General features: G+C 39.1%; 1 protein-coding gene across 2 annotated transcripts in view; it reads left to right on the forward strand.

Moving 5' to 3' along the window:
* LOC121065748 overlaps positions 1-12,814 on the forward strand; it is a 36,576-nt gene extending 23,762 nt beyond the window's left edge. The window contains exons 1-2 of one of the 2 annotated variants that reach the window (XM_040548761.1): positions 10,260-10,388; positions 10,978-12,814. In XM_040548761.1, coding sequence (XP_040404695.1) covers positions 11,003-11,797 — 795 coding nt within the window. In that variant the 5' untranslated portion in view covers positions 10,260-10,388; positions 10,978-11,002 and the 3' untranslated portion in view covers positions 11,798-12,814. Of the gene's footprint in view, positions 1-10,259; positions 10,389-10,977 lie in introns of those variants that run through there. The other variant, XM_040548760.1, reaches the window with a different exon arrangement.
* The last annotated feature ends 1,455 nt before the right edge of the window (positions 12,815-14,269 follow it).

A 14,269-nucleotide genomic window follows, 5' to 3' on the forward strand; every position in this document is an offset into this window, starting at 1 on the left:
CTGGCTTGTGAAGCAGGAAAGATGAAGGATGTCTCCATTAAAGAGATTTATGGGATGGTGAAATTAAAGACAGATTTCTAGAAGTGTATAGGTATCACTTCTCATTAATTTCAGTACCTAAATACCTCTGAGAGCCTGAAGATCTTTCAAAGATGTGTAGTCAGCCATTAGTACTAGACTAGACCCAAAACTTGGGAGCACAGGATGAAGCCTTTATATAAGATCATGACTTTGGGGCAAGTGCCACAGTTGTTTTGCCTTCTGCCCCTATCTTCTGGATGGGAATCACACTTTACTTTGGGGACTGCGTGATGGTTCAGTGTATACTGAAAATGCAATATAAATGTGATTAACTTAAGAGTAGGTAACCCGTCTTCTTCCATGTATGGCCATTCGCATGTACAATTTTTCTATGCGGGTCTTTGCCTGCACTGGAAAAGAATCTGTGTTTCACAGACTGGGGGAGAAGGGCTGCTGAGAGGTACAGCTCAGTGCTGAGCCTCCGAGTCCTGCAAGCATTTGCTCTATCATTCAGTTGGAGTCAGAGCTGTGTCTTTCTGGGCATGTGCACAGGATAAGAAAGCTCACAGGGTATCTGCTCTACTCAGAGACTGTTTTTTCCACTTCAGGGAGGACCCTCTGTATGTTTTTTCTTAAAGGGTGAATTTCATTTGATGTGAACATTATGCCAAGGATGAACTTCTAGGCAGTTTATATGATAGTGCATTAGAAAAAAAAAAAAAAAAAAAAAAAAAACACTTATTCCTTTGAAAAATCCAGGTCTAGCTGTTAGCATCAATTATTTCAAGCACCTACTGACTCTTCTGGCATATCTATCCCATTGAATCTTGGAAGTGATTTTATGTGCTTTAAGCATTTGATCACATAATCAGCCTCTGCAAAGCAATGCAAAGGATCCTGAGCATTGTCCTGGCAGATAGGCATGTCAAACCTGACACAAACAAACATAAGGGAACAATTGTTAGAATGCATTGTATCACATTGCATGCTAAAGCATTTGCTCTGGTAATCCACCATGCTGACGTGTCTCTGTGCTGATGCCATCTGAGCAGGGACTGTATCCTTAAAGTTGACATATGCATCATATTACAGCAGTGATTTTGATATGTGTCATTGGCATAATGGATATTCAGAAGAGATTAACAATCTTGAAAGGTGGCTTGAATCCACGTATCTCATCCATATTCTGGTGACTCAGAGCATTGTAGAAACTCATTTTATAACATCTCATGCTATCTTGGGCAAAGGAAAAGTAAAGAGTCGCCTAGGGCAACAGACTTGGGAGAGAGGCTGTCCAGGTCGTTTCCTACTCCCTCTGTATTGGCAAAGACAGAAGCACAATCCCTTTAACTTGTCTCTCCACTGTCCCTCCCACTCCCCTTTCTCCAGCTTATTGTTGGTGGAAATTTAAAGACCTCTTTTTGCCTTCTCTGTCTCTTTCTCATTCACCCTCACTCTAAAATTTCTGCTGGTCTCTCCTGTCTTTTTTTCTCCTTGAACTCTCCACTACTTCCTACTCAGGATGTTCCAGGAGTGAGGGGATTCACTGTCCTTTCCCAGACTCACATCTCTTTCTATTGCTGCAAATAATTATTTATGCTAATTTTTTTTGCCATTTTTGCTGAATAGCATCAGCCAGCCTGGGGTATATGGTAGCCTGAGCTGTGTGAAAAAGACACATTTCTTCACAGAAGTATACGAGATTGCTTTAAAAAAACTTTTTCATATTGAGAAAAAAAAAAAAAAAAGACATGGAAATCTTTGTAGTGCTCATAATTCATGAGATTAAATGAGACAAAAGTTAGACGTTGTCAGCATGTTACTGAATCCCTGGAAAGGTGTGGCCTGTGCTATTGGTAATGATGCTATTCATGTAACGTAGAATGTAATTGCAGAATTCATTGCCATGGGATGTTATGGAAGCCAAAAGGCACAAGTGGCAAATCATTCTGTCCATGAGTATTAAACAGTTATCTAGATGTACCATCAAGCTTAGGAAACATTGTAAGCAGTGCTTGCCAGAAGGTGTTTGGCTATACCAGTGCAAGGATCACACTGTCTGTGATCTGCTCGTTTACTGTATAGAGCATCTGCTGTTGCTCACCAAGTTCCTGAGATGGGATACCCAGCCAAATTCACTTTTGGCCATGTCTGTATGGTAAGCTTTTGTTCGTGTGAGCTGCATGACTAAAGAGACTAATAACTAAATCTGATCCATTACATCTTTATCCAAAGACTTAAAATATACAGGCAAGAGTTTCTGCTTTAACCGTGCTAAGGCTGGTCTTTCAGTCTGTCAGTCAAATGTGCCTTGTGGTTAAGGTGTACTACTGTGGACTTAGTCATCTGAAAGTTGAGTCATTTCAAATTGAGGTTAAGAGAAGCCTATTCCATATAACAGTTTCTCCTGTTTGTTAAAAACTGACTTTAGGATGAGATAAATTATCTAGATTAGGTGCTGTCTCTTATAGCTTGTGTACTTTTGTTGAATGAGCTTGGTGGCTTTGTCTGCAAAATGAGCAGGGTTCAGAAAGGGCAATTTGTTCTTCCAAGCAAGAAAGTAAGTCCTCAGATGGTATGCATGGGTGTTGTTCATATATGTACTACATGTCTTTCTAAATGGATCTATTTTTCCCGTCTCAAAGCTTTGGATTGCCTTAACTTGCTCTGTTTGGCCAATTCCACTTCCTTCTGGCACATGTCATGTACTCATTCCTACAACCTGTACCAAAAGAAGCTGTAGAGGTGTGCCACCCTTTTAAAATGACAAAACAACTTTCCCTTGAGATTAATGCAACTTCCTTAAATCAGTAGGCTGGCATTTTGAATTATCACTTACCTGATTGATGACAGAAGTCTCTGGAAAGCTTCTTGCACATTGGTATATGTACAGCAACAAAACATAAGAGAGCTGCAGATATTTTGCTCATTTGACTCATTATTTTTGCCTAAGGAAGTGGAGTTCACATATGGAGGCATTTATTTATTAATTTCCTTCATTCACTGTCTCACATCCCTACTGGCAATTATTGTTATCAAGACAATCTTGTGTAGGAAAGCAAGGAAGTGTGAGTAATTTTCAAAGCGTGAGGTCAAACATTGTTTTTGCTTTCTGCTCTTAAAATCTTAATTAGAACAACACCCCCACTAACTGCTGGGATCTCTTTTGGAGTAACTAATGTAGTGTGGCTGGTGGTACCTTAGCTGAAGTTTTAGATATGATAGGGAGAAAGCTTTCAAGGTGGTAAATAATGCATGGATAGTTGGCAATGTTCTTGCTCTGTGCTTTTTAATACTGTTCAGATAGCTCTAAAGAAAGTTCTGTGAGCATAACTGAGGATAAAATTGTGTTCTGGTGTCACTGGAGTTAATGGCAGGTTGCTAATACCTTCTGTGTATGACAAGGATTTGGGACTACATGTGTCAGTGAGGTTCTAGCAGGGCCTTTGTCTGGGGATCAGGGCAGGGGGTTGGGGACATTCAATGGGGGTTCAAGCAGGCAGAGCTTCAGGAAACCTCAATGGTATGAGGAAACATTACCTAATTCTGACATCCAGTACCTAACTATGGTTGTTGTTTCTGGTAGTCATACATGATTTCTTCTGTTCAGCCTGAGACTTCAACGGGGTAGTATCTCAGATTCTTCTTTTTTAGCCTGTCTTCTATTCAAGCAAGTCAAAATTGGACTCTGTATCTGTTCTTATGTTTAAAAAAAAGGGTATGTAGATACACATTTATAAAATAAATAACCAAACATATGGAGACTCGTCTTTCATTAACTGTATATGGCTATATTTTCTCTGTTGCTTTCTAATCTCTTAAAACTTTTACTTCTAGGGGGTAGGGATTTAGCTGATAATTCTGCAGACAATGAATTGGACTCTGATAGAAGCTGAGCAAAGGGCCTCTGGGTATAAAAGTGAAATTGCCAGTGTGAAAGAATTTTCCATGCTTAGGCTAACCCCTGGAAAAAAAGGGTGCAAAAATCCAGGCTGCTGCACAATGCAAAATAAAGACATAGTCAAGTACTATGGACCCTGTGGTCCATATGCCTTCTCTCCCCATCAGTCATCTGTTAACTTTTGTTATCACTGAAGTGTAGGTCAATGACACTATGTAGTGCTGAGTTTGTGGGTTTTGGTGACAGCTGCATACTTGGTCTCACCCATCTCAGCCATGCTAGCAACTTCAGGTGTATTAAGAAGTAAGCAAACCTGACCTTAAGTGAGCTTGAGCAAAGTTTTTGATTGTTTGTATTGAACAACACAAACGTTAGGTACATATGTGCAGACACTCTTGAGTAAAACTGGATTGCTTAGGGGGTTGACACGTAGACTTAGCAGGTAGGTATACTAAGTAAGAAAACAGAATTTTTAAGAAGGTGTCTGTAGATGTAGTGTTTTCACTTCTTGATACTGTTCTATAGTGTTAAGGTCCTCTTGAGTGATCTTAAGATTCACAGAAGTGGTTAGGCTGAAACAGCATGTTTTTTATTTTTATTTTTTATTTTTCCCCCCGCCACTTGGTCTGAAAGAGTTTTTAACAAAAAATTTACCTTAGGTATAATTTTTGTAATATTCTCTCCTCTTATCATCCTAGCTTAACAGCCAAGGCAGAAAATGCACACATTTTTAAAACCATGTTGTTATTTTTTTTTTAAATGCATTGGCTTCTGAAAAGGTCTGTAAGTTCATTTCAAATTGTGGTGAAACACCACGCAATTACTTGTCTGCCTGTTTGCAGCTTAGCCCCACTTCCTCAATTTTTCCTCCCATGTTTTTCTGCCATCTCTCTCAGTGCTCTGTTTATTATTCTTACAGCTTAGTTTTCTTTTTTGCTAGCCATCAGTTTGTCAGTTATGATCAAATGTCAAACTGAAAGCAAACATAAGCATCAATTATCAAAAATTACATAGTCTGTATACATATTCCTCAGCAGAAAGGATTTTTCCCTCAATGTGTACTGGACATGAATTTTAACTAGACACATGAGTTGTCTGTATATTCATTTTCACATTTGATATCTAATGGCAAGGTTGGGTAATCCACTACTTACCTGCTAAGCATGAAGTTCTTACAATATATAAGCAATACTTTTAAATCTTTTAATACTGGAAGTTATTCAAATATATTTCAAGTAACATCTTTTCTGCAGGAAGAATTTTTTAGTCTCTCCTCCATAGGAAGGCTGTAACAGTGTTTCAGGTTACATGATCTTCTTACTTTTTTTTTCTCTCCATCTCCTAGGCTTTTTTTTCTGAACAATATGATAGGCACCCCTCAAAATAAAGATTTAAAAAAAGGGGGGGGGGGGGGGCAGGCAGGACCACCATCACACTGAAGAAGGTCATATTTAATTTTGCTACTGTAAAGCATAATCTTTTCATTATTGTGGAAAAAAAAAATAAAAAAAAAAATCAAACTTTCACTGATACTTTGGAATTTGTTTTCCACTCTAACTTTTAAAGGAAGGTATTGCTTACAATCCATTTTTTCAGTATATAATCCGTTTTACCTTTTCAGTACAATTCTAATGAATTATAGACAAGCATATTCTCTCCATTAGAAAAAGAAATTGTAACTGGGGTAAACAGGCAGTTTTCAAGATTCATGTTTCTTTGAATTCAATATAAAGATTTTCATTTCCCAGCCCCATTATGGGTATATGCTGCAGATGCCATGAACATCTAAGTCTTCCTCCTTTATTTTTCCACTGTGTAACTTTCTTAACCTGCTCTAGAAATGCAAAGAGCTTGCTTTGCATTGAAAGAAGTCCACCCATTTCAGTGGGTAAATAGAGTGGGCATCAATCTGTGCAATACACATCTGTCTGCTGAGATGAGGGAAAATCAGGCACCATGTCAGCTACGTGTGCCTACTGATTGTCCCTGTCCACTTCAGTCTCTGTGCAATGGTAAGTGCTTACTGTGCTAGCTGAAGTAGATCCCAGAGTTCACAACAAGACTTTAGAAACTTCTTTGTAGCTTCTTCAACATAAAAAGATGGCTTCATGGATCAGATAGTGGGAATGTAGACTTACACAGTTAACTGGTTTAGGCAATGACACCATTATTCTTTTTCTTAGTTAACAGGGATTCAAATCACAAGCTAATGCTTTCCACAAAGATGATAGGGAGAACAGCTGCTGCCTTGAAAATCAACACATTCTGCTTTTAGGATACCTTTGTGAAACCATATGAGTGTATTTTTCATTTTGTGTCCCTGGGAATATTTAGACTCAAGCAGGGTTAGAAGTTGAGTTGCTGAAATACTGCGGTGAAAATTGTCATCAAGCCCTTCCTAGTGTTCAGGTCATTTTGGCATCTGCTGTCATGAGATTTCCAAGCTTGCAAACTCAACTCAACCTTAGTTTGAGCTATTCTTTCAGAGATTTGCACCTCTTGTGGTCAATTCTGCTGAGACTGACAGCAAACTTGCTAATTTTTGCCAGTCATGGCAGATTGTTTCACTGTTTTCTGTCTTTAACATAGTCAGCTGGAATTCCTGCACTTTGATGTTTGAAGCCAGTGAACATTTCCCCACTGGTAAAATCATGTGTTCACTTCACTTTTTGTCTTCAAAACTTCCAGATTATCTGCACATATGATTGCATTGCAAATGTGTGCAGATACCTAATTTCCTTCTGTCAGGCCATAGAAGGCCATTGAGATGTCCCATCGTCCCTGCCACTGAAATATGTGGACTGCTTCCTGATATCATCAGTGGACTGCATGTGAAGCTGGGCTGCATTTATTTTGCATTTATTTGCTAGTATGAGAGGACTGCAGAAATGACTAGGTGTGGATGAAGGTGAGAGCGGCACATGCTGAGCGATGGCAATCCCTGGCTGGCCAGCAGCCCCTCTGGGTACCGTTACCATCCAGTGTCATTCAGAGCAGCCTGTAATAACTCATGTCTGGTTTGGGTATGGAGGCAGAAGAAAGGGAGCATATGACTTTCTTCTATGATTTGCTGCCCTGTAAAAGGATTTTAAAGAATCTTTGGAGAAAAATTTAGGTCTCAGATATACACATGTGGATCTCATTGATTTCATAGGAAACCACGTGAGTTTGTACATTAACAGACAGAATATGGCTTTTGATCTTTAAGAGCAATTAATGTAAAATATGGAATTACAGTATTGTGTAATAGGATATTTTTTACTACTTTGTTAAAAGTATTCCCCAAACCCAAATACATAACAACATAACTTCCCAGGCCACAGTCTTGTAACTCCAATAAAATATCTCCACCAATGTTTATCACTTTTTGATGCTGTTCATAACTGTGTTTAGCTATAAGGCCAAGCATCTTCCTGTCCTCATGACTGTCCAAGCTGGGGAATGTCCTTACAATGGAAAGAGAAGGGGAGGGTTAACTGTCACAGCTATCTGCAGAGATTCTCCTGTGACCATTTATTTCCTGTCCCTGTGTGATGTGTTGAGATGTGCCAGTGAGAACTAAGCCATGATCACACAAACATGCAAGCACAGAGTGCTTTGGCATATGTTTATGGACCTGCGCCTGTAAGTGGACAAGTACCTCTCATAGTTGATACTTGATGGAGGACAATGGATTAAAACCTCTGTTGGCATAAACCTTGTAGGTGTGTGCAAGACTGACAGCTTGAATGTAGATACGTAGGGTTTACATCTTGAAACTTCTGTGGTCATATCTACCTCTGAATGGGTGGGAATAAAATGCAATGAACCTCAACTGGAGGCATTCTGGCTTTCATTTTACTTAACTGAAATGCTCATTGTGCTCAACTGACAGATGTATTCACTGTGAAATGTGAAGCAGCTTCTGCCTGTAAAGGTTCCCACAGATATTACCTAGGAAAACAAGTCCGAACTGAGCAAGAGACATCCAACATCTACCTGCAACAGATTCTCAGTTAAAACAGCAAACTCTTCCAAAAGTTTCTTCACCAAGTGGAATGGCACAATGTGTGTCTCACAGAAGGTACTGGCAGGTCTTCTCAGGTCTCCCATTAAACTGCTGAATTGCAAATAAGACAGCTGACCTGTAGGAGTCATTTTGTCAAGGTAGCAGTCATGGGGGGGGGGATTGTTGTATCATCTCAGAACAAGAATTTACATGTTTCAATTTGAAATACTGTGTTCTTGTTCCTTGTTTCCCAGTCTGTCAATAGGACAAAAGGCAAATGCATCTGTTAGTCCCCTAGCCCCCTACATTCAACCCCCCCCCCCTTTTTTTTTTTTTTTTGGAAAGCCCATAAGACTGCTCAAACATCTCAATCCTTGGCTGAAATCTAAAATGTTCAATATATATTTACTTTCAGGCAGGAACTGAATCTAGAAAAAATCCATCTGATGCTGCAGGTGAAATTTTAAAAAATTTTGAACGAAGGAAGAAAGGATAAAAAAAAAACATGCATGCACACTTAGCTATAAATGCCATTTGCATTTTATTGCATTTTAGCATTACATTATCTTACTGTATTTCTGTTGTTCTGAAGCTGGTAGTCCAATTGACTGACTACTTCTTGATGTTAAATTTCATAGATTTCAGCTGAAGTAGTTGTATTCTATGAAAAGTCATCTAGCTCAATGAGTTTTGATTTTGTTTGTAGTTTTATTTAGTTGATTGTGTCAACTAAATTTAGCTGATTGTATCAAATGTCACTTATCCCGTCCAGATCCACACCTATAAGAAATTAATGTTATTTTTGATTTAACAAATTTGCTATGCAAAACGGCTTTTTCATTCCTCCCCCTTCAAAGATCAACACTACGTGTAAAACTTTGCTGAAAAATTTAAGCTGTACAGCAATTAAAAAACAAAACAAAAAACAATCTCTGCTCTATCATGCCCCGTTAGACTATTAGAAAATAGTTATTTTTGCAGCAAACTGCTGTAAAGTTAGAAGTGAAAAACAATATTATCACCGTTAGAAGCATAGCTGAAGACAATGTACTACCTAGCACTCATCTGCTATCCTCTTTGTAGATGGAAGATATGCTTGCAGTGCTTTGGAGAGAAGAGCACCCAAAGCTAGAAGACCATGTACAATGCTGTATTATAATGATTCTTCATGGAGTATAATAAAGTAAAATCCCTAGTATCTTAATTCTATATTCTTCAATTACCCCGACTCATGATTCAGATAAATGAGAGAGAATCGGTGAGATATAACCTTGCAGTTTATTGACTCACTGTATATTAATCTCTTCCTATTATTAATTATACAACCTACAGCATGATCTGGCACATAAACACAGCAGGTTTAGTTATTTCACCAATTCAATACTATATCTCTCTCTATATATAAATTCACAATGAACCTGTGTTCAGTTTGACCTTGGGGTATAAATCTGAATTTGTTAGCTAGAGTTCAGATGTTCAAGATTAGAATTATATGCCATTTAACAGATTAATCAGAAAGAAGGATCTCCAATACAAATGAAAAATTAAAAAAAAAAAAAAAAAGGTCATCTTTATTGTAGCATACGTAGAAGTGGAGACAATATCTACCTTCACTCTTTCCCAGCTCTGGGAAGATTTTGCGTGGTATTTTGGATTGGTTCTTTTATTCATATTATCAGAATGGAGTAGAGAAAGCCTTGGAGCAACTTCATCTCTGTGGTGAATTCACCAAAGTAGATGCAGATAGATAATTTTTGAATTTTTTCTCTGGCATTACAAGTGAGAGAGGATGCTGAAGGTAGCTTTTCTAAACATCAAAGGTGTGGATAAAGTTTGCTGTTCTCTTGGATACTTGAGTTGGATGCAGAGCTTTTTCTTAAAGATTATGCAAGCGTAGTTAAATATGGGTGTACATTAGACAGTTAAATCTGCAGCTTCTGACTGCCTTTATGCTTAGCATTCAGTTGGCACTGAAAGTTTGTTTCACTTTTGTTTCATACATATAAAGTTTATCTAAGCTTGTTCTCTCTGAAGAAAAACATGTATACACTGGAGTCCAGAATGCCTCACTGTCTTTTTGGTGCTCTATTTCCTCCTTGCTGACTGACAGGGACAGGATGGGCCATATATATTTTCCCCCTGTAGATTGAGCGGATCAGGTGTGTTTGCTTTTGAATCTGAAAAGTAGTGTCATCCAATCTCGATTTTCATTTTGATGCTCAAAGGTGACATAAAGCTGGATGCCAGGGAAGAACATCTTCCTAGTAAGGAAGGAAAAAAAAAAAAAAAAGCCAACCCTGCACTTCTCAGTGATTGGGATTCACTGTGTTGTTGCTGGGTGGAACTGAGTAATGCTGTTGTTGCTGCTGCTTCTGCACAGAGATGTTTCTGTTCCAGTTTTTGCTGACTCATATTCAAGAAAACATGATGCACAGACACAATGCACTGTAACTCTTATTCTTTCCCCCACTAACCTCGGTGAGTATTTTTTTTTTCCTGTCTATAGCTAGCATAGTACTAATATAGCTCTACTGTTAGAATTAATAGGAGGGGAAAAGGCAATCTTGTAAACAAACTGTTAGCAGACAGATTGATCTAAGAGAGGGCATTTAAATGCAACCTGCTGTTTGTGGTACATCTACCTCTCTTTAGAGCTGATCAATCCTGATAACTTGCCCGTCTCTACAAACTACACTTGCTAGAGCTGTGTTCTTAAATGGGAGAAGTGCTTACAATACCCATTTACAGCTGTATTCTGTTTAATTAGTCAGCACAGCCAGTGCTGCAGGGATAGATCACTATGCTTTAAAGATTTGAGAATGTTAATAGTACAGTATATCATTTTAATTATTATTGGATTAATGTTGTGTCTCGAAGAACATCCAATGCAAATCACAAGAAATGGCCTGAAGTGACCCAAGGGTTGTGCTTTATTAGAAAACTAATAGGTCCATTGGTTAAATACAAGGAGAGGTTCTTTTTTCAAATGTTACTCTGCACTGGGCTGCTGTGTGCACGCATGTGTGTATGTGGAAATGAAATCCTCTCGCTTTCACTTTGTTCACAGAAAGTTTCTGTAGCTCATGCAATAAATGGCTGAGAAAGCAGATGTAATACCAAGAGATGAAAAGGAGATCCAAAATAACAGTGAGGAAGACCCATTTCCCACTTGTGATGTTGTAACAGCATCCCCTGGTTGCCCTGCCAGTCTGTTTTTGGCCAGCCTTAATGAAGACAAGGGAAGTTCAGTGGTGCCAGAAAGACTGTCTGTCCTCTCTAGCAAGGCTGTGGCCCAAGCAAAATCCCTTGCCGGCCCAGATATCATCAGTGGCAGCCAGGCACAGAGCAGGGCCTCTGGGTTGGCAAAGTACCAGCTGACAGCTGTAAATGCACCAGCAGAGGGCTCGTCGTACCCCTTGGCAGTCTGTAAACCTGTGGACATTACTTTACTGTGCTCCAAAAGCCTCTGCTGCGACTGCAACCAGGATTTGGAGGTACCACATCCCCCTGAGGTGTCCAAGGTGGCTGGTGAGCCCCTCGAGGCAGTGAAGAACCTTGGGTGCTGCCACATGCAGGGTGCCAGCACACAGTATGCGGGGAGCGGCACTAAGGGCATTGTGGCCCCTTGCAGTCTGGGCCTGGCCATTTGGATGAAGACCACAAAAGTAATGAAGACTTTAGAAAATAAGAAAAAGGAAGAAAAGGAGAAGTACCGGCTACAGCTAGCTATGTACCGAAGACTTCTACTGTTGCGTTCGATCAGGAGCTTGCACAAGCAGCTGGAGCAGCAGCAGGCCAGGTTGCAGGAATGTTATGGCATGGTAATAAATACCAAGAAAGAAGTGTTGAAACACATTCACTCAGCCTTGCCCTCACCTTCTCCATAATCATGTTGCTGCATGTAGAAATGAGCTTTGTAATGCCACTGGAGCAATCAGTAAGCTTGCATGCCATGAGGTGGTGTCCTCCTAGCCAAGAGTATGTGCCCACATGTGTGGAGAACAGAAGCAGCAACAGCAGAACAAGAGAAAGGGGAAGGTAAAGCATTGGCCCCTGAATTTTTCTGCAGGAAGCTGAAATAAGATTGTATCTGTGCAAGGTGATGGCTGATGCACACTTGAGGTCTTAAGCTGAAGCAGGATATAAAAAGTAAATAAATGTATTAAAAAAGAAAAAAAAAAAGGAACCAAGTCTGACACATGATCAGTAAAGGTGATCTGATGCCAAAGCTGCAGCCCATTAAATATGTCGTATGGCAAATCACCCTTGGACTTTCAGCATTAAAGGAACTTCAGCAGAATTGTTTTTTTGTCTCCTCAAGGATACCCAAGCCTAGAAAGCCAGGATATTTGAAGAACTTAAGTTCAGGCTTGGTATCTACCCAGCTGCCTGTTTTTCACAAAACTGCTAAGGCCATTTTATGCTTCTGACCTCTACCCTCCTATAAAATTTATCTTGACCAGAAATTATTGCAGGAAGGTAGAACAGTCAAATACACGTACAGAGAAGCAGCACAATTGCCTAAGCCTTATTTCCTTAGGAAAGCAAGCTAGAAACAAAGGCTTTATAATCCGACGTTACGTTAGAAGCCCAGACTGTCAGTGCCAGGGGAATGTTCAAGGTCTGCACAATTAGTAATCTGCTGCTAATTCCCAATGGCGCTAGTGTCTGCAAATCAAGCATATTTTGTGCCTTACTGCTGTCATTTAATGGAAGTTGGTTACAATTAGCACTTTTTATCCAGGTGTATTAGACACTTGGAAAACCCTAGAGCAGTTTCTCCAATTGCAAGGTTAGGATGCCTGCAGGAAATTTGATGTCAGTAAGTAACAAACACACACAGGGAAAATTAAAGAAGAAGGATACAACTTTTTTGTTTGTTTGTTTGTTTGTTTGTATGCATTGAAAAGGCAATCTGTGTCCCTATTATTGAACAGCAAATTGAATAGTTGAATGTGCTGGTTTAGAATCTGAAGCAAAAATGTTTTGAGAACAAAAGACATTGGAAAAACTTCCTTTTCTGGGACTTAAAGTGGTATGGAAAATTCTCTTTTTCTTCACATATGCAATTCTGATGATGCCACCTTTTCTTTTACCCTGTTGTTTGTTAGAAATGTTTTGGTAGGTGAGCAATTTTTTTTTTTTAATCTATTCCTTACATGAAAAAGGCAAGTCTATTATTAGAGGTCATATTCTTCTGTGAATAGTATGCTATATATCGGAAACTTTTTCTCCCTTTCTTTTTTGTGTGCTAATAGAGGGAGGATGTGTGTGTCTTTGTGTATGCACACATACCTATATACAAGTGGTCGTGAAAGGTTGGCACTTCATTTCCTGTAGTAGAAGCAGGAATAATCTCTCAAAATAATCTCTGCTGTCTATGAGGAGCTGGTTGATTAGATTCACATGCGCACATCTGTGAGCAAGGTATTGAAGTAATTCAACAATTGAAGTGCAGCATAACATTGTCATTGTTCCATCTTTATATTTCCTTGCACCCAAAATTATGGAAGCCCCTTGGGTATATGCAACATTAGATGGGCTTATTTATCTCCTTGGGCCCTTGCGTAGCCTCTTACGCAGCACAAGCCTGGAATTTTGTATGCAGAATTACCATAGAAACTTCGTTGGCATCAAGGAGATATTTGAAGAAGCATCCTGTACTGCCTCATTTCGGGGATTTAGGTTGCCAGGGACCTTTAGTGGGCTGCAGAAATGAAAGCTGGGGATCTATGTGACTGGGAGACATTACTCCTGTGTTCTGAACCCACCCAGCTCTCAGCTCAGTCTTGGGAAGGCTGTTCTCTGTCAGTAATGCAGGTTTACCAAAGAACACTTAAATACTAAATTCAGCTCAGAAGTAATTTGTTCTGCCCTCCAGGAAGGAAAGATGATCATGGCCAAGAGGGATGTGCAAAGATTTTGTTTGGTTGTTTGTTTTAAATGCTTGAACTAAAATAAATAAATAAATAAATAAAAATTTCATTGGTTAAGAGTGAAAGAAACCAAACACAAACAGATCACTATTAGGTTGTGTCTCCTGGGGAAAGAAGTGTTGGAGAAGGGGCACATCTCTCAAAACTAAGTAAATGCAAAACTACTAAATTCTGAAATCAAGTGTCGGATTGTTCCCATTAGGAAGAAGATTGAAAGATGTATTTTGACATAAATTGTGTTTGAAGAAGAATTAATAAATTTTATTTCTTCTGAATTAAATTCAACTTGGCTAATACTATCATGTCATTGAACTTTCTGTATGAGAACAAAAGTAAGATAAAGTAGCTATTTTACCTCAGTAGCTGCTGTAGTATTGCCCTATCCATTACTATATGCTGCTACCTATACCTATAATGACAATT

Source organism: Cygnus olor, chromosome 2 (assembly GCF_009769625.2).
Source record: "Cygnus olor isolate bCygOlo1 chromosome 2, bCygOlo1.pri.v2, whole genome shotgun sequence".
Lineage (NCBI taxonomy): Eukaryota > Metazoa > Chordata > Aves > Anseriformes > Anatidae > Cygnus > Cygnus olor.